Below are 25,883 nucleotides of genomic sequence, written 5' to 3'. Positions count from 1 at the left end.
TTTTGGCCTTGGTGATCACATTTGAGCGTGTGTTTCACTGACTCCCTCTGCAGATTTGCAGACCCTGCCACATGGGCAGCAAGTTATTGGTATAGGCTGGACGGTGATATGATAGAGGAGCCTCATAAAGTTAGTGGTATGGCCTTGGACTAATAGACCTACCTGTTGACAACATATCAAGCTTCATTCAGAGTGGTGCAGCTTAGAGCTTCAGGTTGGGGACTTCCAAAAGAGTTATCACCTCCAAATGGTGGAATGAGAAGCTCTATTTGGGTTAGGAATAAAATCTTGATTTCTTGATTTATGTATCAACCTGTGTATATAGGGCTTAGCTTTCTCTGCATCTTTTGGGGAATTGGTTATTTGGGATTTTCAGTAGGGCTTGGTGTGTAGAGCTTCGTGTTTGTTGTGTAGACCATGTTCATGCTGTTGTACAGGTGTTTCTAAGTCATGTTTCTGAGGCTTTTGCAGCTATACATCTGAGTGTGTAGACCATGTTCATGCTGTTGTACAGGTGTTTCTAAGTCATGTTTCTGAGGCTTTTGCAGCTATACATCTGAGTTCATTGTTGCTGTATGTTTTATTTCTAACTTATTTACAGTTTATGTGATAAAGGGTGGATAGGGCTTATTCCTGTTAATTTAAGTGACTTTGATTGTTCTAAGCTAGAGCCTAGGGTTATTAGATTACTTTAACCCCAAACACAGAGCTCAGATATATTGGGTTGTGTAAATAGCTTGCTCAGAGACTTTCACTCTTTATCTTGTCTCTGTAACAACCCTAATTGGATGTACAGAGTTGGAACTACAGGAAACTATGTTATCTACAGTGAGCTCCTGGCTAAAGTAAAAAATGATATGATGAGATGATTGAGCATAGTACTTACTGAACCTCCATAATATCTGACAAGTCAAGTCTTATTTTGATCACATAGAGCATGTATCTGTGGCCATATGTTGACCTTGCTTCAGTGCCACAGTGCATTGGCGCGAGCTTCCCATATGCTCAAGATGACTTACCAAGTATGTGCATTGTTTGGATGACACATTCTCCTCCAAGGAGTGACTGATGGGAATTATAACAATTGTTGGGCACAGTTTTAAGAAAATGTTTGCCCAGTTCTCTACAAATTTTGTACAAGTTTTTCTCATTAAAAAATCACAATCTTTAGTCTGGATTTTTGTGTCACTCTTCATATTAGGGGTTTTCATCCAGCAACTTAGTGTATATGAAATATTATGATCACTTTGACAGAGGGCAATTTAATTTGTTAAAGTTGTGATGCACGCATCCTTCAGTGTTTGTTCCTTTCCTTCCTGAACAGTGTATGTTTTGATGGCAATTTATAGAGAGGGAAAATGGAGGATGCCGTGCAACTTGCAAGATTATCTGCAGGAAGGCCACATTTTTCACACTGTCTTGAATGGCTGCTTTTCACAGTGTTTGATGCTGTAGTTTCCAGGTAAATATTTGTACCGGCTCAAAAGGTTGTGTTAGTTTGTATTTGCTGGTCTGTATGTGCAAGTATTAATGGGCATCTTGTGTTAAACGTGCTCATTGCATTTTGCACTGTGTACTTGTTTACTTTAGTGTTGTTGTTGGTAAAGTCCTAACGGTAGTGTTAATCTTTTTTCTTCCATTGTTCTGTCTGACAAAGCAGGGAGTGGACTTGCACCCACCTCAGCTCTACAGGCTGATATATCTTTTACTTTTTTAATCTGATAGAATACTCTCGAATTTTGCAGTCAAAATACTGGTAAAGCAGAGGGTAACAATCCTATTAAGTGGAGTCCCTCCACTTTATTGCAGCAGGCTTGTGATTTGATTAAAAATTTCTCAGAGTATTTGGATGTGGTAGTGAGTGTGGCAAGAAAGACTGATGGGAGACATTGGAGTGATCTTTTCACTGCGGCAGGAAAGTCTACAGAGTATGTGAGTTTACCATGGACAAAACTTACTGAGTTGTGTTTTTTTTGATTACTTGCTGGTTGCCGATAGAGCAAGGCTTTATTTATGATCATGATTGTTTTCAGACTGATGACATAGATAATATAAATGCATGCATACCCTGCAGATATACAAATGCAATTGTAGTATACAAAGATGGCCATGTTAAGTTTGAACACAACCAATCTCAAAACATTGAAAAAATTGAGAGTAATTGTCTTGATCGATGTCTTATAGCAGTTGTTAAGGAACTGCTATAGTGGTCACCTAAAGAATGTAAGGAATGAAAAAAATTGTCACCAAACAAAGATCCTAAAACATTTGCCAAACTGACGAGAAAGGAAGCATACCCTCAAATAGCCTTACAACATGGGAATAATGGCAAGACCACAAGATCCAGGGAAGAGTTTCTGTCAGGGCAGTACAGATCCACAAACAAAGCTGGTAATCCTTCTCGTAGCAAGGAGAGCACAAAATGGCAAAACACCAACTGAGCATCTCCATCAACAAAGCAACAATTTAAGAGGGAGGTTACATTTCCATATGTGCTTTAAAATTCTCCTGCACCACTTTTGTGGTTTTGCCAAATGCAACCTTGCATTTAAATGGATCCTTTATCCAAGGAGAAGCAATAATATGCCAATGAATAGATTCTGTGTACAACATTTGTAAGGACAAATGGCTGCAAATCAGAATCATGCTTAAACTCCAATCGGACAGCCAAAAATGTGGATCAGTTGGAGGAAGTAGTCCAAAAAGCATGATAAGCTCGCTCTTTATTTTCCTCCAAACTGGCCTATCATGCATTCACAGCCCATATTGAGTAGGCACAGCAACAAAGGAAATCACATATACTCATCATCTACACAAGTGACTCCTCTTTTGGAACGACATAAGCTTTGCCCGGCTCTCGATAAGTTAAGAGGGGTTTCAAACAGTCTACTCCAATGTACACTTTCAAGACACACTGAGTTAGTTTACTTGTTTTAGCTAATCAGAGTCTTGTTTCAGCCTATAAGCATCTCATTGAAGAGGGGAAAAACATCTACTTTGCCTTAGTAATGCCCAAATGACTGCCGATGACCCATTGTCCAATTTCCAAAGTCTGTATTGGACATATGAATACACATTATAGCTAACACTCAAGGCCAAGGTTGACTTTGTTGCACAAACTGGGACAGCAATGGAGCTTAATTACATTGATAATCAACATCCGGGATATTGAGACCTCCATGATTTTTGGAATCAGAATTTGTATTCAACATTTGATAGTCTAATGCCTTTCTTCCTTGGTTTAATTTTTCAGAAGACCTCAATTGCCATGGATGTGAATGCATCACCATCCACCTTCCTCCAAAGTATAAGTGCAAAAGCTGGATGTAAGCCATCATAATGGACTGACCAGTTCAAAGATGTTGCAAATATGCATACACTGTTGTATTTAGTAATAGCTTATCAAGCATCTGTTTCTTTAGGATAAACCAATCTTTGCTAGATTTTGTTTTGGTGCAAATAAAGACCTAGGTTTGGTGGTAAGCTGCTGATCTAGGCATCTGTTTCTAGGTAGGTCAAAGGAGGGGCAGAGAAAGCATTGTCCAATTGTTCAATTCATCTCTTTGAATTGACCTGAGGTTGATGGTGTAGCTAGCATTTGTCCAGATCTACGATGTGGTTGACAAAGATGCTCAAGGCTTCAGAGCTCAAGGCTTGTGTGTCTGTTTGATTGAGATTTCAGCAGCAAGCAGGGATGATGATGGAGGCATCTGTGTGGCACTCTAAGTTCACTGCCCACCCAGCCCCCATTTAGTCAGGCAAGCCAGCCAGCCAGCTCCATCTGCAGTTGGACCAGTTGGCTGATGGTTTAGTCAGCCTCATTGGCCCAAGCTATAGTCACTTTGGGTTATGAAACTCAGTGAGTCATCCCTACTCTATTCCTTTCCTTTTTGCCCAATTGACCTGCTGCTTTTCTCTATTGACTTATACATCATGCTTCTATTTGCATCAGAATATTCCACTCACTGATAAGAACTGATCAGTACATGTTCTCCTCCCATCCCGGGATCATATAGAGAAATGATGAGGTCCAGATGTAAAGGTGTAGTTCATTTTGAATAGTATGAATTCAATCTTAGGATTTGTTTTTCTGTTGCATTCTTGTGTGCCAGTCCAAGTAAGCTAGGTCTGCCTAACACATTTTGCCAAGAAACCCAAGTTTTCTCTGGAAACCTCTCTTTTTCTTTGAGAGAGTATAGCAAATACATGCATTAGCTCATCTCAGTTTTTTAGTTCTGCATTCTTGTTGTGGCAGCCCTAATTGCTGACCCTGCTCATCATATCTGCCCTGGAAACTACCCTTTTTCTTAGAGATCATAGAGCAAATAGGTTGCACTAGCTCATGTAAGGTCTTCAGAGTCGATGGTAGCAATGATAGCACAAGCGAAATCATACTAGTCATTGCACCTTGCACCATTCTTATGTGAGCAGGATAGTCAGGTTCAATCCGTCCGATCCATCCAGTCCGTAGACTTAGTATGGTACTGAATGCACACAAAAAAATGTCGAATAAAATTTGGTGTTTCGCACGGTCATTAAAAAATACATAGAAAATTAAGGGTTAGACTAGTAAATATTACTTGTTTTAACATGAGAGTGGCTATCCATGAGAGTGTTACAAGGCATTATCCATCCAATACTTGTACAATTTACAAACCATAAATGTATTTGCTTCAATTTTTAACAATGAGGCATGAAGGTGATGAAAGGTTGAGACAAAATGTAAATCCAAGACTCTAGTCACAAGTAATTTTCAAGATCCAATTTCATTTGTAAGATTGAAAATATGTACAATGGATTAAAAAAAAAAAGCTAATTGTAGTGATGTATCATGGTTCATGGATCATGTTATGATAAGTCACAAGTGCCAAGTACAAAAAATACTAGATAGAAAAAAAAAAAGTAAGACCCAAGGTGAGTTGTGTGTAATGCGAAGGCTTCATGAAGAGGTTTAGGCATTGTGATAGGGGTAAAGAATAAAGAGATATAGGCAAAGATAGGGAAAGGGAAAGGGAAAGAAGGGGAGGTAAAGGAAGAGGAGATAAAAATAGAGCTACATATATGGGATGAGACATAAGAGGAAGAGGAGGATATAGAGGTAGAGAGAAGTGGATGGAGTTGATGCGAGAGAGGAGAGTAGAGGAGCTTGTAAGAGAGAGGTAGAAGAGGAGGTAGTAAATGAGCTACAGGTACAGGTCAGTGGGGATAATGAGAAAAAGGTGAAAGCAGAAAACCACTTTTCTTTAAACACCAACTCACCACAAAAGAAAAAGGGGATGAAAACTGGAGGGATTGTACACATCTGATCGGATTGGATAGATCGTACTATATGGATCCTTCTACAAACACGGATGCAACCTTGAATCTAGGAAACTTCTTGCTGCTACATCTACCCCTATAGTACAACCAAAATGTTTATCAAACAATAAGTCCTCTAGGCAAGGCAAAATTAAGCTCTATGAAAAAGGATGGGTAATTTTACAAATTGCCTCTTTGTACATGTTAACCCTCAAATGAACAAAGTAGAAAAGCCGAAAAATCTAAAGCATAAAACAAGGCCAAGGCAAAAGTGAAATGGAAGACGAAGGTATGCCAAGAAAACTTTGGAAACACAAGAAGTGTAGAAAAGTCCTAAATCAAGGAGAAAAGCGTACGAGAAGTCAATACTTTTGTAAAAAAGGCGTAGGGTGCACCATGGTTTATTTTTAGAGTGTCGGGCTTTCACCCGTGCAATTTGTAAAGGTAGATGGGCAGCATGAAGGAAGCTAAGAAGATAGGAGGACAATGGGAAAAATGACCTAGGTCATGACCAACCATGTCAAAAAGGGGATAAGGGGATGACCGCCCAAAAGGGATTTAGGGATTTGTATATAAAGTTGAAAAGTGAATGAGAAACTCATTCTTGTGTGTGGTCAAAAGTGGCTCTTCTCGTCTTTTTCTTCTTCTTGTTCTTGCTTGCTTGAGCTTGTGCTCGAGAGAGGGAGTGTGAGAGTGTGAGGGAGTGAGTGTGTGAGAGTGAGGGACCGGGGAGGAGAAGCTTTCCATCTTATCCTCTCTTCTTCTCTTCTCTTCTCTTCTCTTGTCTTGCTTGCGGCAATGGAGCTTGAAGCGGGGAGCTTGAGAATGGAGCTTACTTGAAGCTTACACTTGGATCGTGGAGCTATCGGAGTGCTTGGGAGAGGAGGTAACTCGATCGAGCATGGAGGTAAGCTCACTACACGCGTAGAGATAGATGGTGCGTCGGCTATGTGAGAGATAGCCATCAGTGCTCGGCTTGGAACGATTGAAGCAGTAAGCGGTCCGAGGGCCTTGGCTGTTGAGCAAGAGCTCCCACATTTTGGTTTTGTTGCCGGGACAAATGGATTCAAGCCTTGAGTGCTTGCGCACTTCGAATCAAGCATTGAAGTAGTAGGGTTTTTCCCCGAACAGGTGCTTGAGGTAGAAAGGTAGGAAGCGAGGGAGTTTGAAGAGATATTCGATCTCCTTAGCAAGTAGATTTTTGGTTTTTGGACTTGGAAAAGCATGTTGAAGTAGTGTAGGTAATTCCCTTATGATTTTTTCTTGTATTTAGGAAGAATAGAAGCAAAACATTAGAGCACGTAGTAGGGTTTTTTGTTGCTGTATAACAGGCTCAAACAAGGAAAAGATGGAAAAAAATAATAATTTGTGTTAATTATTGGTGGGGGGAGTAAGACTAAGGTGAGTACAGGTCTAGGCAGGGTGATAAGGAGCTAGGAGTAGCAAGGAAGACCACATTTTGCATTGCAGGGTTTTAGGAGAGCTGGAGAGAGGGAGAGAAAGCTTCATTGCTCACTATAGGTAATTCCACACCTTTCCCTACATGAGTAGCTTGGATCTGGAGGTGCTCAACCAGTAGGAAGGCCCACTATCGAGGAGTTCTTTGCCCACTACAGGTAATTCCACACCTTTCCCTACATGAGTAGCTTGGATCTGGAGGTGCTCAACTAGTAGGAAGGCCTCGATCGCTCTGCGCGATGAATTCTGTGGAGTCAAGTGAAAAACGTGTCGCGCTCGGCCTGTCCGAGTGACGACGATTCTAGGCCGAGTCCCGGAATCGGCCCTTGGCCCGCCGTCCTATATTCGGCCCTCGGCCCACTCGACTCAGACATCCACCGCTTGGCCTGTTCGAATCAACCACTTAGACGAACTTAATTTCAGTCCAACTTGGCACTCGGCCCACTCAGACCGGCCGAATTCACCCTTCCGACCGCTTGCATTCGGCCCACCTAACTCGACCCTCGGCCCTTGGAGGGCGCCGAATCGGGCATTCGGCCCCTGCGATTTGGACCTGCTGGGTCAAATTTTTAATTTGTAGACCTTGAAACCGACCTAGAGACCATATAAAGCCGAAAGCACATTATAGATCTATCACTGAATTGAAATCTAGAGCAAGTAGTTCAAAATTTGGCTTCTAACGGTCCTTCAAATTGGCATGGTGTTTACTATAATGGCCCTGCGGGCCGAGAGGGACTGCCCCCCGGACCCTTGCAGAGAGGGCTCTGCTCCCTCCGCACCTTCCCCAAGTAGGTTGGAGAGAAAACGCGCGCCGTGACAGGTCCTCCAAATTAGATCCTAGTGTAGTAATGGTTTTGCATACGTATAGAATCTCATTTGCAAAACAACAACCGAAAGCAAATTCCCGAACAAGGACAAATAGAGACCCTAGAACCTCAATGGGCCAATCTAGCCAACAAGGGCAAAAAGGCCACACCGCTAAAACATGTATAGGTTGCATTCGGACTGCATCTAGTCAAAGCGGAATGTAACAACCTCAAGCTACAACTGCGAGGATGACTAGACATAACAGTCCTGAAGATAGATGCACCTTGAACGGCATTGCACAGAGTTAGCTGTGTCGTTGGGGTCTTAAGGGTATGTATCAGGAGGCTTAAATTTACAAGCCAAGACCCGAAAGATGAAGACATAGTGCCGCGTGTTTATCTTAGGGTGAAAATCACTGTAAAAAGAGAGCATAGTGTCGATGCTCTCATCGATAAAGGGGCAGATTTTAATATCTTGACCTATGAAGCATGGACTCTGCTAGGCCAACCAGAGCTCACATCGACTAATGCAACTATTAGTCCATATGAGGGACACCCACAAGCACTCATAGGAAAGTGTAAAATCCTTGTAACTATTGAAACTGAAAGCTTGCTTATCCTATTTCATGTTCCTCCAAATAGTGCTAGTTGTGGAAAGGAAACCCTCCTTGGACGACCCTTCAAAAGAGCGACCAAGTGTGAGGCCAACTATGTAGCACAGAGGACACACTTGACACTATTAGGTGTGAGGATAATCACAATCTTTAGTAAGGGTGGCCTTATCAAACCTTGAGGAAAAGATAAGGAACATTTTGACATACCAGGCAAGCCTAGTAATGAGAGCAAGGATCTATTGAAAGAGTTGATACGAGCACAGGTTGAATAAAGAGAACCAGTGAGCGAGGCCACGCTTGAAACAAGAAGGTCAGGAGACAATGCCAAGGACGGGCTTTGGACTTACAAATATTGTAGAAGATCCCAAAAGAAGCCCAAGCATTATAGACAAAGGCATCGATGGAGAGCCAGTACAATGCCGAGATGGATATCCAAAGCATTGCTACGTGCTCAAGGGTATTACGTAGGTAATCGATGGATTTGGATACTAAAACCCCCTGCTAAACCTTCTCTATCAACTGAAGCCCGGATTGCATTAAAAGCAAAGAAGCGTAGGAGGAAATCCAAATGAAAATCCAAGTCTCGAGGCAAGAAACCAAACATGACTTCGAAAGGTAGATCCTCAGCCTAGCGTGCTTAATAAGCAAAAATCAGATATAACTCTTGAGTGTGCACAAAGATCATTAGTGCCCAAGGAGCCTTTGACTTTCCAAGAAGATAATGAGCATCATAGGCACAATGCTGCTCATGATAAGGCTGATTGCTCAACAAAGCAAATGGCAGAATCATCTAACAGCCACGAGCAAATTGTCCAGTCAGTATCAAAGCCACTTAGGAGTCCCAAGTCTCCTACACCCTCTTTCCCTAAATGGACACAGAAAGCACAACATCAGTCGTCAAGTGTAGTTGCTCAATCCCGATCTCTATCGCCATCTAAGCTTCCAAATGTTCAAGAGATGGGACATGACACCACCCTTAGTTTCCAGTCGCCTAAGGGTATGCTTGTGTAATCCACTGTGACTACCTTAATTGATGCTCGATCTGCACAAGTGAATGCTCAAAGGGCAACAAAAGACACGACCACTTTTGATATGCCGCCTAAGGACTTGGCATCGCAATCCACCAACAATAGCCAGTCCACTGAACTAGTGGCTACCGGTTCCAATTAGGAATCGGAGGGGGAGCTAAACAAAGGAGAATGGACTAAGGTGCTAGACTCCCCAAGAGGAGCGGCAGTCGTACTATCATAACCTCATGAGGCTGTTTAACAGGCCGCAGCTATATGTCCATAAGGACACACTAGAGAAAGAGAATGCTAATGTCCAACCAAGCACATCAATGGTTGACCTAATTCGGGGTCCCGAGTCTTTAAGGGATACACCTCAATTGCCTAAGAAAAAGGGGAAGAAACAACGAAAACAACAACGGCAGTTGTAAGCGGCAACGGATGCCAAGAAGATCAAGACCAAGAGCATTGAAGAGCCGAGGATTAAAACGTTGAGTCCATCCACGAATGAACCCATCGACATCTCTCCTAGCAGCGGTGAGACTGCACACGCTTCCATGTGTTTTGAGAAGTCAAAGCAACCATTATCATCAACGGTTGCTTGCAACACTCCATCCATTGACAATAGAACTTGCATTGACCAATCAAGAGTGGATACAACATTGTCACAATAGGGTGACAAAACTATACCAGTCACATCTGAGAAGAATTGTGACACAATAGCAGCAAAGCCTGAGGAGAAACATAAAAACCCCAAGGACATAAGCAATCCTAGCATTGGCCAATCTTGCTAAGCCTAGGAAAACTCCCAGAACCTTGCATGAGATAGCAACCGAGCAAGTCCTCTTTGAACATAGAAGTGTCACAGAGTGCTTGACTGAGTTGGATGCTAAACTCCTGAGGAATACTTGCCATATCCGCTATCCTCGGAAGAGCAAGAATATCTTGACGAGCACTATGACAAGCTTCTACATAAGTGCACGCAACTCATCTTTGACGAGGAAGCCGACGAACTATGCTTAACTATGACATTCAACGAAGCGCTTTGCTAACCAAATCTCTTAGAGGTAGAGCAACTTAAGCGACAATCAGAGGGTTGAAGTCAATAAAACATTGGTTTGAAAACCGCATTACAATGACCGAACTAGGTGTCCAGATTATGATGGTCTCAGAGGAGCGATTGGCCTAATGGTGGTCTCAAAGAGATCCAACCTATGTGGCGCCAACTTCCTTTTGAGTACTGACTGCTATTCGGGGTATAGACTCTACTGGAACAAGCTAAGAAAACTCTCTGGTTGACAAGGTTTTCACGAAGGAGGAGCTACATGTTGCAAGTAGACTAGAACAAGGACCATGCTACTCGATATTGCAAAATATCTGTTGTTATTGAGTAGGCTGCCATGAGTACTGGATGCGTGTGGCACACTCCAGTACATCCCTGAGTGCTACAATCGGTTTTTAGCCTCATGAAGTGACATGGATTTATAAATGTGTATATAAATAAACAATGTGTTTTGTGATTGTGTATAGATAATACATGAAGAACAAAACCACCACACACAAAGGCAATGATAATCAAGCACAGGTGATATGCATCAAAGTCAACACCATGGGATTCAGATAAGTGATGTCTCTTTGACTTGCACTTGTTCATTATAGTTGAAGCATATGACTTGCATATACTCTCACGAGTTGCCAGGTGAATGCAGGATGACACAGGTCTCGGTACGAAAGCGTTTAAGGTCCAAGTCACCACAAGACTACCAACCCCATAAAGAACCATTACGGAGAAAGTGACAGAAATACCAAGAGCAAAGAGCCATGACGGAAGCCCCGTTGGAAGAGAAAATCAACCATGCAGAAAGCATGCAGTGCATTTGAGCATGGCCCAAAGTATAGTCATTGGCTACTCTTTCTTTCTTGGCCAAACTCAACAGCCGGATAGGAGCCGTGCTCTTGACAATGACAAGGCAAACATTTCTTTGTCTACTAGGATGCCATTTGCCACCAGATGCTCTATCCCTTTTCCATGCATAGCTCACTGTAGTCGCTATCTCAATTGTATCGATGTCTCACATGTAACAAAGAGGTTTGCAAAATCTCAAGTATATCTCTCCATCTCAACAACTGTTCCTCTAGCTTCGAGGCTAGTAACACAATCATCTTTGTAATATTCATTTTTCACAGCCTTTGGATCTCGACATTTCCCAATCCAAATGAAAGATTGATAGCCTCAACGTATTGCAATGGTTTTATTCATTTTATCCACAAAAAAAAAAAACCAAAAGAACAGAAAAGAAAAGAAAAGAAACGAAAGAAAGAATAAAAAAAGAAAAATAAAAAGAAAAAAGGGCATCCACGATCACAGCACCAGCATCTAGGGGTCCTCAAATTAGGTACGTCCAGTGACCATGGTTGGCTGGCTCCGTCCCTAATCTCCTAACCCTTTTCCACATCCCGTACAATTGTTCAAGGCACATCAAGGACATGATATACCTAGGCAGCTCTCTCGCCTATGGTTGGGGGCCTGTCACCCTGAACCATTTGCACAATTCTTTTTCGCACTCCATCTTAGTATCATTGTAATCGATCGTGGTAAGCACCACATGAATGGCCATGAAAAGTACACCGTACTTGTCGAGTAAGCCCAATAGCTACCAGCTCTGAAATTTCGGTGTCAATGTGTTCAATTATGCTATATCGTGCTGTCACAATGCAAAGGATGTCTCATACACCTTCTTGTGTACTTCTCAACATGGACAACTTTGCTTCATCCACACCTTGTTACGAGGAACCGGACCCGCGGTCTTCTAACTACATAATATCTAAGTATGCACGAGCACTCACATAATATATGCACCAAAATATATACATAGTTTGGGTCCTCAAGTGCAGGACAATACTCTCAGCTCGCTTAGAGTTCGACTTGTCTCCCAAACTAATTAAACTACGTCTTGTGCACGATAAGAAGACTAGCACTATCCCCAGGGAGAGACCACATATGAGAGGTTTTCAATTGCAGGTATTGAAGACTCCAACAAAAGTGCCGTTCGCGCTTTATCAACACTCAAATTTGAATTCTTATCCTTCATCATCATGCAAGTCCATCAAGAATCGTCGGCCCGCAGAATCCCCAAAGCACCAACACTTGTGCCAACCTAGGAGTGCAACTCCCAACAACAACCAACCCTATCACCAACTTCACCAATCCTACCACCAGCCAACCACCAACCACATGCTTCAAACGACCTTCATCCGCTCCACTACCAAAACTCCTCCACAGCAAACCACAACTGTCTCTTCCATCCACGTCTTCGGTGCATGCCGAAGCCTGCTACCTACGACGATGAGTGCCATGGGACTGGCACTCGTCTAGGGGGGGAGTAATGTTAACCCTCAAATGAACAAGGTGGAAAAGCTGAAAAATCTAAAGCAGAAGACAAGGCCAAGGCAAAAGTGAAATGGAAGACGAAGGCGTGCTAAGAAGACTTGGAAATACAAGAAGTGTCGAAAAGTTCTATATCAAGGAGAAAAGTGCACGAGAAGTGAATACTTTTGTAAAAAAGGCGCAAGGCGTACCATGGTTTATTTTAAGAGTGCCACGCTCTTACCCGTGCAATTTGTAAAGGTAGATGGGCAGTATGAAGGAAGCTAGGAAGATAGGAGGACAATGGGAAAAATGACCTAGGCCACAGCCGGCCATGTAAAAAAGGGGATAAGGGGATGACCGCCCAAAAGGGATTTAGGGCTTTGTATATAAAGTTGAAAAGTGAATGAGAAGCTCATTCTTGTGTGTGGCCAAAAGTGGCTCTTCTCTTCTTCTTCTTCTTCTTCTTCTTGTTCTTGCTTGCTTGAGCTCGTGCTTGAGAGAGGAAGTATGAGAGTGCGAGGGAGTGAGTGCGTGAGGGTGAGGGACCGGGAGGAGAAGCTCTCCATCTTATCCTCTCTTTTTCTCTTCTCTTCTCATCTGTTGTTTTGCTCGCGGCAATGGAGCTTGGAGCGGGGAGCTTGGGAATGGAGCTTGCTTAAAGGTTGCACTTGGATTGTGGAGCTATCGGAGTGCTTGGGAGAGGAGGTAACTCGATCAGGCATGGAGGTAAGCTCACTTCACCCGTAGAGATGGATGGCGCGTCGGCTATGTGAGAGGTAGCCATCAATGCTTGGCTTGGAACGCTTGAAGCAATAAGCGGTCTGAGGGTCTTGGCGGTTGAGCGAGAGCTTTCACTGTACAACTAATAAGAGTAGATATTGCAGTAATATTGCAATGAATGCCATGGTGATGGCTTTTTTCGCATTGGTTTTATTAGGCATGAGGTATATAAAAGGACTACGTGCTAAAAGACCCAATTCTTTTCTTTTTCAAAGAGAGAAATAATTCTAGTAATAAAGTCCCTAAAGACACTGTATCCCAAGGTAAAGTACAAAGTTAGCCCTATAAGCAACTTCCAAATGAAAAAAGAAGCCACCAAAAGGAAGCTCATATTACAAGGCCTAAATATATAACCAATTAGGAGGTCTATTATCCCAAATCATGTGTGATTGACATTGAAAGAAAGTGCTAGAATCCTAGGTTGTGAGAAAAACCTCTCTCCTCCCCCTCACAATCTCTAGGTCATTGTGTAGCCTGTCTCACTTCTTGTGGAAAGTGTGGACATCTTTGTACAAATTTTGCAGAGAGTCTATGTGGTGGATATATCCAATAAATCTATAGCATGACTACATCTGGTGGTCTAAATATATTGAGCAATGATGCTAGCTATCAACTCCCATTTGGAATAATGCGCCTTGCTTCATAGTGATTGCGAAAAATATGGTTTGATAAATGTGCTCAAGAGAGTTTACCAGAGATAAGATGGGAATGATTCACATCCTTATATCTTGCTAGTGCCTTAAGAAACAATCCCTCGTTTCACTTTTATAGTCTTTGCTATGGCATGAAACGGCTTCAGGTCTCCTCCAAACTCCTAAGCCCTAGGACAATCCCATATACAATGTCTTTGTGTCTTCTGTGGCTCTTTATATCTAGCACTAGAGACTAGGTCCCTACCATAACCAAGCCAAAGTGCCGATTGCTAAGCTTGTGTATGCTAGTAGGTAAAATCTTTTTGGGTCTAAAGGTATTATCTAAGCTGTCATTAGAATGAGAAATGCACTTAATGATTTCATTAAAGTAAACTCTAAATTTGGTAACCTTAATGCTTGGCATGGTGACCATTGCATTGGCAGCGAAGGATTTGATAGTAAGCATATAGTGGATAAGTGGACATGCTATGTGATACAAGGGCAAGGTAAAACGAATAAGATGCAATGTGAAACTTTTATTAATTGAAAATTTGCACCTTAGAATTAAGTTACTTAAAAAGTTTTTCCTAGTGATTGTAAAGTTGGCCCAATGCAGCTCACTTAAGTTCTAAAGTAGGCCCCCTGCTTAAGTTTGGTTCTCTAAGTGAATCACTTATAATTAATCAGCCAAGGATTAATTAGTCCATAATCAAATTCAATTTTAATTAAGAAGCACTTGGTTACTGATTCAAAGATTTGATCTTAGGTATTTGGGGTTTCTTTCTCTCTCTCATTTGAGTAGCAGGAGAGGGTCATTCTTCTAATCTTTGGTGCAAAAAGTACAATTTTCAGTCATGGAGTATGAGTTGATAGTGTTTAGAGTGAGGATAGCAACCAAACTTGTCCTTTCAACATGGAAATTCATTGGGCAGTTTTTGATCTAAATTTTGTCAAAAGAGATTATTATCACACATCCGGTTGAGATACTCTGTTCTTCTCTAAGATCTCCAGCTTGTGCACTTTTTGGATGATTTGGTCATGAAGATACTAATTTTCTTATGGTTTCATTACAAGAAACCCTTGTGACATTGAGAGAGGATCGAAGCTCAGCACAGATTGCATTAAACAGTGTTTAAGTGAAGTACGACACCCAATGCAATAGACTAAAAGAGTGTAAAGTGAAAGTACAAGGTACAACCCTTAAACCTTAGGGTTGTAGGGGGTGTTCATACACGAACACGATAAGTGCCCGTAAGTGTGTGACATAAGCACATATGAAATAAGACAATAAGTTTGGGGAAAAAAACCTCTTGTACTGAGAGTAAAAAGCGCCCCAGTGTCCTACTGATCACCGACACTTCAATGTGAGCATAGGCGTAAGTGAGGTGTAAGTGAAATATCCAACAAACCCCCCTGGAGTGAAGAGTAATCAAGAGTACAAGGACCATCTGCCACCAAAGGAGATCAAAGTTAAAGCATTGCGAATTGCTTCAAATTTGTCACGAGGAAGAGCTTTGGTGAAGATGTCTGCCACATTATTGGTGGTAGGACAATAGACAAGGTTGATATCACTTGCATGTAGCCTCTCTCTAACAAAGTGATAATGTATCTCAATGTGTTTTATGCGTGCATGAAACACTAGGTTCCGTGCCAGTGCAATGGCACTTTGACTGTCAGTGAACAAAGGAGTAGGCTCTGTAACAGATACATCTAGATCAGCTAGCAAACGTCTAATCCATACGAATTCAATTGTGGTAGTGAAAGCTGCCTTGCATTCAACTTCACATGACGATGTGGCAACAATGGATTGTTTCTTGCTAAGCAAGGAGATGCAAGATGAGCCAAGAAAGAAACAATTGCCACTAGTGGAGTGACGTGAATCATAATCACCAGCCCAATCAGAATCACTGTAAGCATGTAACTGCAGTGGTCCCCCCTTGGCATAAAGCAATCCAAGAGATCTAGTACCCTGCAAGTAACGAAAGACATGCTAAAGAGCTTGCCAATTTGGCATGCATGGCTGATGCATGTATCTGCTCAGGGCTGAAATTGCAAACTGTATGTCCGGCCTAGTGTTACATAGGTAAATAAGACATCCAACCATTGGAGCATATGTGTGTATATGAAACAAATCACTGTCATCATGTAATGACAGCTTTAGTCCAGGTTCCATTGGTGCACAGATTGGGTTGCAATCTTGTAAGCCAAACTTCTCAAGAAGTTTACCAATGTATCTTGATTGTGATAAACCAATACCTCTAGCATCATGTATGAACTGAATGCCCAAGTAATAATGCAAAGATCCCAAGTTTGACATGTCAAAAGTTTGCTGCAAATTTTGTTTAAATGCTGAAATCTGATCATCATGTGTCCTTGTAAGCAAGAGATCATCAACATATAGACAAATGATCAGCATGGATCCCCCCTCTTTGCATACGCAAAGGGTAGACTTAGATGAGCTGTTTATGAACCCTTGGCTAAGCAAGAAAGTGTCTATTTTTGCATACCAAGCTCTAGGAGCTTGTTTCAAACCATATAAAGCTTTTTTTAGCTTGCAAACCAGGTGTTTCGATCCCTCAACTGCAAAACCAATGGGCTGCTGTACATATACTTCCTCATGAAGTTTCCTATTTAAAAATGCTGTTTTAATATCTAACTGATGCACAGTCCATCCATAATTGGCAGCCAAAGCAACCATAGACCTGATGGTCGCCATAGGAAGGTAGGAGCAAATGTCTCCTTATAGTCAATGCCTTACTTTTGTGCATAGCCTTTAGCTACAAGCCTTGACTTATATTTGTCAATGAATCCATCTGCATTTCGTTTTAACTTTTGTAGACCCATTTTGTTCTAATGGCTTTCTTCCCAAAGGGCAAAGACACTAAATCCCATGTTTGATTCTTTTTGATAGAATCCGATTCAGCTTGAATTGCTGCCATCCAATGCATACTCTGTTGTGCATCCTCAAAACATTCAAGCTCCTCATCATCAAGTGTGCTTGCTACCATGACAAACTCCATGGTATGTGTAGTATCATGCATACTAGCTTGCCTTCTAGTATGACCAGGCATGGGTGCATCCAGATGACTATCTTTCATAGTATGTAAATATCATCTAGGTATTTGTCTTGCCTCTTGACTGTGCATAAGCGCTTGCTGAATTTCAGTTTTAGTACTTTGCTGAGTATTCAGATCAGCCAATGGCTGATTTTCTGCATTTTCCAAAGGAGTAGCTGGCTAAATGTTGAGTTCACTTGCTGAAACTCCAGCTGAATCAACAAATGTAATGGGCATCAGCCCTTTAAATACATCACATGCAACTTGATATGTGTCTAAACCAGCAAGGGACAATTCTGATTTTTCATCAAATAGTACATCCCTACTGACAAACACCTTTTTAGAGACAGGATCATATTGTCTGTAGCTTTTCCTTTCACTACTATATCCCACATAAATGCATTTGACGGCCTTGTTATCCAACTTTTTTTTGAGTACCTGTGGAATATGTGCATATGCAAGGCACCCAAAGGTATGAAAGTGTCCAATAGAAGGTTTCGGGCTGTTCCAAGCCTCAAAAGGTATAATTTTCTTTAATGCTTTGGTGGGGCATCTGTTCAAAACATGGCAAGCACACATGACGGCTTCCATTGAGAAACTGTGTGGCAAGCTCTTTGCTTTCAGCATACATCTGGCCATCTCCATGAGTGACCGATTTTTCATCTTTGCAACCCCATTTTGTTGTGGAGTATAAGTAGTAGTGTATTGATGGACAATGTCCTTCTATTTCAAAAAAGAATTCAGCATAGAGGACATGTGTTTCCCCCCTCGGTCCAAACAGAGAGTCCTAATTTTACAACGAGATTGGTTCTCAACAAGTGTAATAATAGCCAAGAATGCATCATACACTTCTGACTTTTTTACTAAAGAATAGACCCAACAGAATCATGTAAAGTCATCGATAAAAGTCACAAAATAGTAACATCCTGCCAATGACTTTGTCTGCATTGGCCCACAGACATCTGAATGCACTAAGTGCAACCTGATTGTTGCTCTAAAAGCAATATCACGGGGAGACGAAAACCGATGCAATTTTTCCAAAATACATTCTTCGCACAAGTGCTTAGGAGGTCTCTCCATAAGAGGTAATCCATCTAGCATCTGTGTACGCTGTAAGAGTATCAAGCTAACAAAGTTGATGTGCCCCATTTGAGCATGCCATAACTCTGCTTGTATCATAGTAGGAGTAAGAGTGGATGCCAAGTACGCTTGATCAAGTCCAAAGGAATCACCTCCATTTTTAGACCTAATTCCGCATTCCTTGATTGGCCTTGAACACGAACCATGGTTTGATGCTGATGGTTAGTCTTGTCCTTTGAAGGAAAAAGGGAGTGATAAACTTACACTCTTACGGAGACCTTCCAAGTACTTGTCTAAAAAGTATAGGTATTGTACATTTTGCTAGAAACCGAGCCATGTAGATGAAAATCATTGCTCAAAGGCCAAGAGACTTAGATCCACACCCAAAATCACCTCATCTCTGGGTAAGGGTCTTTTATCCACACTAAAGCTGAAATCTATCCCCATTCCTAAACCAATCTTAGCCCCTTTTGACAGTGATAGTGCCACTCCAAGGAGGTTGAGAGGGGGTCTTTTGTCATGGGGACATGAAATTTTGAGTTGCTCTTAGCTTGCCAATAACATTTAATTAAGATATTGATTAAATGTGCAAGGTTGTTTAGCATATGTGATGCACATGGTAGTTATTTCATGGTAACAATCCAAGGACCTTTAGGATGCAATGGGTATGAAAGGCAAAATTTGTACTAAGTTATGCTTGATAGGTACTAGGTGATACCCAGTGGCAGATCTAGGCCTAGACCAATTTATTGGCCACTAATGTTAGTGGTGACATTAGAGATTGGGCATTGATTAATTAACTAATGTTGGTCTAAGGGTCAATAAGTGCTCAGGGATACTTGGAAGACAAATTGGCATAGCCAATTTAATTATTGGCTAGTGAAGTTAATTTTTTGAGCATTAGAATAATTATTAAATTAATTTTCAGAATTAATATTCTGAAAATTAAGTTAATAACATGGATAATGAGATTGGAAGGTTGCCACTTGGTAAAACTTGCCCATGCAAGTGGCAAAAACGTTTTTGGGGCTGGTGGAGTCTATTTCAGCTATTGTTAGATAGGAGGAGACTGCTAGAGAGCAAGGAGAGGTTGCTGATGTGATTTGCAGCCACCGGGGATTAGTCCTACAACAAGTGACAGCAGTTTGGAGCCCTGTAGGAGAAGGTGACAATAGTCCAAGGTCCTTTTGGTGTAGATGATAGCATAGAGGAGGGGCAATAGTTTTTTTGGTGGTCCCAAGATGTAGGTGGCAGCTTCCATGGTTGTTTGAGTAGGGCAAAAGCAAAATTTCAGTGTTTCTTGCAATGAAAATTTGAAATCTCTCTCCCTACATCATTCTCATTGATCCCCCAACCATCTCTCAAGTTATCTATTTTCGAGCAATTTGAGCCAATCAGAGGAAGAGATTTCAGTCAATGTGTTGTAAACCCTAATTTATAGTAGAAATGAGGGATTTGACAGCTGCCTCGAGATGTGTGCTTAAAATTGAGGGTATAGGTTGTTCATGTCCGACAGACGGGTCAACCTGTCCGACCCGTCCGCTACATCTTGGTCCCGTTTGGTCCGGTCCATTCCCTGTGACTCGTTCGATTGTGCCTGTGACGGTTACGCCGCACGCGGGTCCCGACTCTCGTACGCCTAGGCCTTGCGGCCAATAAAGTTATAAACGGTCACTTTTTTGAATGTTTTCAAGCAAGTTTTTCTTTTCTTTTTTACCTTTCTTTTTCTTTTTTTCTTTCTTGAATCTTCTCCCTGACAGAGAGAGAAGACAGCAATATGGCTGGCTTGGATATGGATTTTCTAGATCGGATGGTGGCAGCCCTTGGCCCTGATTCTGATACAGAGGAGCCGGAGGACATGGTGCCGTGCACGGAGGAGATGCCTTCGGGTTCAGAACTGCCGCCTGCAGGCAAACGCTCCAAGCATACTTCTGACGAGCCAATGGGTCCTCAGGAACGTTCCTATACGCAGGTTGCCTCTGATCGTGTGGATTGGCAGGAGCTTGACTGGGAGCATTTGTTGGACTTTGCCAATACTCTGCTTGGCGATTATGTCCAGCATAATAATGAAACTTTTTCTATCTCGGGAACTGATGATGTGCTGGAAGCCACGGTGGACCCGAAATCAGTCCTGCAGTCTTTTTCGGTGTTTTATGACCGTGCCGTTATACTTTTCTTCACTGGCAGGATCCCAGTGCTTTCACATATTCGCTAGTGGATGCACCATTTATTGCAAGGGGAGTGTGTTGAGGAGATCTTCCTTGGACCCCGCGGCTTTTATGAGGTGCTGTTGAAATCAGAAACACATCGGGCTGAGCTCCTGTCCAAGTTGCCATTATTCTTTGATCGCCGCTTGGTCCATGCTGTACCATGGCGGCCTATGGGAGACTTCCAGCGCCTGCTCCAACGAGAATGCCCGGTGTGGGTGGAAGTGGAAAATTGTCCGGTGGTCTATTGGCCATTGTTGAAGGATGCGATGGCAGTTGTGGGAACAGTGCTGGTTCCCCCAAGCCTCAGGGCTATGAATCGAAACCGTGTATGCATATTATGGAACACGGCCAGGAAAAGGCCTGCGTGGCTTCGCCTCAATTGTTCTGGCATGCATCCTTTGCATTTTCGCTTGAAATGGGGCAACTTTGCAGGACACTGCTTTTCATGTGGTAAATTGGGGCATTTTATGGCCGAATGCCCAGAAAGACAACCGTCTTCCGAGGATGCGCATGTTGTGCTGCCTAAGGATGACATGGTGCTTGATGCCCCGGCACAGGAGGCCCTTCACCCACCTAGTGTTGTGGATAAAGGCAAACAACAGGTCCTGGGTCTGGATTCCCGTAGCACTGGTTGGATTGAGGCTCGTCGAAAAAAAGGTAAGAAGTTGGATGCAGGCATGGCGGACCCTGGGCCTAATGCTTTACAGGACTCCTTGCGCACGTATATGTGCAGGAAAGACATGTTCACTTCACAGCATGCTGTGCGTACTATGGCCCCGTTTGCCCCCCGTAATCAGTCTACAAGGAAAGTCTATACAGATGGTCCCAAGGGCCCACTTGCTAAGCTGGCGTTTGATACAAAAGGTAATGTGATTACACCTTGGGATCGGCGTTATCCGCGTCCCACTCCCAAGGCAATGGATTTTCCTTCTACCTCTAAAGCAGGCCGTCAGAATTCGTTTGCAGTATTGGCTGATTTTCTAGATGAGGGTGTCCTGGATGCTCTCGCGGAAAAGGTGAAATCGAGGCAACAGGCGCCTCGTTCCCGATTTCCTTTTTTGAAGATAGCCATGTGGAATGTGCGAGGCATTTGCTCTCGCCATAAGCAACATGCCATGTGGACTGTCTTGCATGAGAACCAATGGGATGTATTGTGTGCAGTTGAGCACAAAAGTCACGGTGAAGCAGGAAAAGTTGTGGATTGTCATGGATTCTGTTTGTTTTATGCAGGGACACATGCTACGCACTATTCGGGCGTGCTGATGATTGTCCATGAGAAATACCAGCCTGTTCTTGTTAAAAATGATGTGCGGGGCCGCTTTCTGGTAATCGAAGTCTTATTTGAAGGAGAGATTTTATGGTTGTTGGGCCTCTATGCTCCAAATGATCCCGTATCTCGACGGGATCTTTGGTCGACTTTGCAGGGCTCGATGTCACTTGGCCGAAGGGGTTTTTTGATGGGAGATTTCAATATGTGTGTTGACTCTTCTCAGTCTACTTTAGGGCATTCGGTAATGGATGCGCTGGAAAGCCGGGTGTGGAATTCATTTGCTCTGCGCGTACTTAAGCAAGATCTTTGATCGTGGCTTCACCCTTCTTTTTCAGGGTTTACTTTTCATTCTGCACAATATGCAACTACTTGGTCGCAGTTGGACCGAATGTATATCATGCAGGGGGATGATTTTCTTCCCGAGATGCTGGAAATGAAGGTCTTGCAGCAATATGCATTGTTGGATCATTTCCCCCTCCAGCTTGAGATGCGTGCACAACCTATTGCACCTTTTATGCAGTTGCTAGATAGGCTCCCTTTACGTTTCAACTCCTCTTATTTGAAGCATCCAATTTTTCAGGGCTATATGCAGCAATTGATTGAGAGGTTCTTGGTGGACTTCGCCTTTGAGGGCTTGGCTTCCTTTGCATGGCTGCTCTCTAATGGGCAGCGGGTTGCTCGACAGTATGGGATCCATCATGCCTCTCTTTGTTGGCGATGTCGACTTGCAGCAGAGGGCTTACTGGCTTTGGTCCGTTCGTTGCTCGTGGATACCCCAGATGATGATTTTCTGCTGTCACTGGAGATGCGTTTCACCAATCTTATTCAAGTGTTTCAGTTGAAATCTTATCAGCAGGCCAAGCTGCATAACTTGACTGACACATTGCAAGATAGTGCCTGTCAGTCTCATAAGTTCTTTCGTGCCTTGCATGCTTCTCCTGCTCTATTCTTTTCTTTCTCTTCTTTCTCTCTATCTTTTCTTTCTTTCTCAGAAAGACTCAAGAGAAAAGATTAAAGATTTAAGTTTTAAACTAACAAGTTTAAAAACTCTCTCTCCTTTCCTCTCCCTCTCTCATGATTCAAATTTCATCCATCTCTCTCTCTCTCATACACACACAATGGATTATGGCACAATGCAACTATCCTCTCCCATGGATGATGGCCTGCCATTCAAATTTCAGAATTTGATCTCTCTCATATACACACAATGGATTATGACACAAATTACATTGGGCGTTGCCCATAGAATCGGCAAATTCTAACACCCCCTTGTAGTGCCAATGTGATGAAGTACAAGGATGATCAATGACCAAAGGGTAACAAGTTTAAGGACTTTTGAAAAGCCTCAAACTTCTCGCATGGTAGTGTCTTGGTGAAAATGTTAGCAACATTTTTCTGTGTGGGTACATACATCAAGTCTCTTGCATAGCATCTCTCTTTGACATAATGGTAATGCACCTCTATGTGTTTCGTGCGAGTATGAAACACAAGATTTTGTGCTATTGCAATAGCACTTTGACTATCAGAAAGAATGGGTGTGGGACCCTCCAATGGTAAATATAGATCAGCCAACAATCTGCGCAAGCATACACATTCCACCGTTGCCGTGAAGGCTACCTTGTACTCAGCCTCACAATATGAGGTAGCCATTGTAGGCTATTTCTTGCTTAGCCATGAAATGCATGAACGGCCTAGAAAGAAACAGTGCCCACTAGTAGACCACCTAGTGTCTGCATCACCGGCCCAATTTGAATCACTGTAAGCTTGTAAGTGCAAGTCTCCCCCCCGGGAAATAATAATGTATGTGACTGAGTACCTTGCAAATATCTGAAGATCCGCTTAACAGCTTGCCAACGTACAGTCCGTGGGCTATGCATATACCTGCTCACCTGAGATATTGCATACTGAATGTGAGGGCGTGTGTTGTAAAGATAAATAAGACAGCCAACAGCCGGGCTGTAAATTGCAACATGTGGCATGCCTTCACCATCATGCGTAGACAGCTTTAAGCCTAGCTTCATAGGAGTGCACATAGGTTTGCAATCTTGCATACTAAATCTATGTATCAACTTGTCCACATATTGTGATTGTGACATGATGATACCATGCTGATTTTGGGTGAATTGAATCCCTAAATAATAGTGTAGGCAGCCCATATCTGACATAGCAAATGCATGTTTTAATTCAGCCTTAAAATCCGCAATTTTTTCTTCTGTAGGTCCAATGAGCAGCGTGTCATCTACATAAAGAATGATAATCAGCAATCCCATCCACCCACCCCCCCCGGTGCCCTGCCCCGCCTTCTTAATGTATAGAGTGGGAGTAGTTGGACTATTTTTGAACCCTTTGCTAGCCAAGTAAGGATCAATTTTGGAGTACCATGCAGAAGGAGCCTGTTTGAGACCATAAAGAGCTGTATTGCTTCTTCCACTGCATGTGGCAAACCATCATCGATACCCTGCTGTTCAGGAGCATATGGTGCAGCATTAGTTTGCTGTATTAAGTTTGTCTTGCCATTTACGACAAGCATAGACTCCAAAGTAAGTGGCAAAAGACCCTCAAAGACATTACCAATGTCATGGGTGGCTGGCATTTGAAACTGATCATGTGAAAATGCAGCATTTTCAGCAAGTAGGACATCCCTACTGACAAAGCCGAAGAGAATGCTTTCTCTGATGCCATGACCTCTCTGGGGTGATTACTTGGACCCCCTTGGTAAGATAACCATTGTTTGTGTAGCCTTGGTAGGCCATTAGGCAGCCAATGTACACCCTTAGTTCAATGCCATGGTTGCTTTGGAGTGGGCCACCTTGGGATTAAAATGGGCTTGAGATTTTCTTTTTGTACCTTCTTGCTTCTAGCTTTGGGCCGGAAAGGGGGGTTTGTGCTAAAAATGCATTACAAGTTGATTAGCTCTTTAAAATATCCCCAAAACATCTAAATTACCAAAAGTTTCATCAAACAGTGTGAGGTCCTAGAGAGTTTGTGTGTCCCATAAGCAAAACCCTAATGTGGGAGGATCCTTCTACATCTATATATAGACAGGCTGCCCACCATTTAGTCCATCCTTGGCTTGCAGGTCTCAGCCAAATCAGCCCTCTTCCACTAGTTGTCTAGCCTTGAGCAGTTGTTGCTACGTGATCTACAAGTGCGGGCCAATCTCCCATTGCTGCTGATGATTAGCTGCCATCATCTTGAGGTGGTTACTGTGCTGCATGGACTAGTTTCTGCCCTAGAGATTGTTTGCTTCTGGTTTTTAGTATGCTGCCCTTCCATTTCCAGCATCAGCCTAATTTGCGTTTGCATTTGTAGGAGGTCGTTTTTGTGTTTTCAGCACTTTTCTTCATCAGCCTTTGCCCTGACTAGTGGTTATTGCACTTGGGTTCCATCTCCAGTGGATGACACACATTGATGTCTCCCTCAACCGGCTCCCATGAGAGCCATTGGGTGTTGGACAGCTCTGCCCTTGAGCATTCTTACATTCTCTCCTCCATTTATGGCATTGATTCATTCACTTTAGAGTTTTCTTTCTTCTCTATTTGTGTTCGTGTTTTTGTGTTTTGCATTTATTGCATTATTGTTTGAGTTACTGTGTTGTGACCGGTGGCGCAAGGATCGAGACACGCATTGTTTACACACAGGAGAGAGAGAGAGAGAGAGAGAGAGAGAGAGGTCTCTGCTAGCTGTTTTGGGGGGAGAGAGAGAAGCCTCTGCTAGCTGTTTTGGGGAGAGAGAGAGAGAGAGAGAGAGAGAGAGAGAGAGAGAGAGAGAGAGATGGCCCTGTCAACGCCTGAACGCCTGTGGTATCCTGCTCTGCGTCAGTGTGCAGAGCTGAGGCAGCTGCGTAGAGAGAGAGAGAGAGAGAGAGAGAGAGAGAGAGAGAGAGAGAGATGGCCCTGTCAACGCCTGAACGCCTGCGGTATCCTGCTCTGCGTCAGTGTGCAGAGCTGAGGCAGCTGCGTAGAGAGAGAGAGAGAGAGAGAGAGAGAGAGAGAGAGAGAGAGTTCTGCCTTCGCCCCATGATCAGACAGAAGGACCATGACTGCTGTGGGCGGGTGCTGTTATTCTGTTGGACAGTCATAGGTGCTGCCAGTCTGGCCATGATGGCATCTACCACAGGCGAGGGAGTGAATCAGCTAGCGGGAGCAGTATAAACAGCAGGCGGGTGCACTACAGACTTGACCATCAGTCCCCTGTCTGTTCTGGCCTTCAAATCCCCTGTAGTAAGAGTGAACGGCACAGTCATGCAGGTTTTTGACACAGCAGAAAGAATTCTGTGATACAGCAGAGGGGCGGCCTCAG

At 42.9% G+C, this 25,883-nt stretch overlaps 1 protein-coding gene across 2 annotated transcripts in view; it reads left to right on the top strand.

Moving 5' to 3' along the window:
* LOC148013404 (uncharacterized) overlaps positions 1-25,883 on the top strand; it is a 170,333-nt gene that overhangs the window by 52,566 nt on the left and 91,884 nt on the right. For both annotated transcript variants that reach the window (XM_087668199.1, XM_087668200.1), the window contains exons 13-14: positions 1,350-1,462; positions 1,746-1,928. In XM_087668199.1, coding sequence (XP_087524325.1) covers positions 1,350-1,462; positions 1,746-1,928 — 296 coding nt within the window. The remainder of the gene's footprint in view (positions 1-1,349; positions 1,463-1,745; positions 1,929-25,883) is intronic.

Source organism: Lygodium microphyllum, chromosome 26, assembly GCF_053477565.2.
Source record: "Lygodium microphyllum isolate KBCC chromosome 26, Lygodium_microphyllum_v1.1.10, whole genome shotgun sequence".
Taxonomy (NCBI): Eukaryota; Viridiplantae; Streptophyta; class Polypodiopsida; order Schizaeales; family Lygodiaceae; genus Lygodium; species Lygodium microphyllum.
The sequence above is the reverse complement of the archived record's forward strand: the minus strand, read 5'-3'. Positions and strand labels throughout refer to the sequence as shown.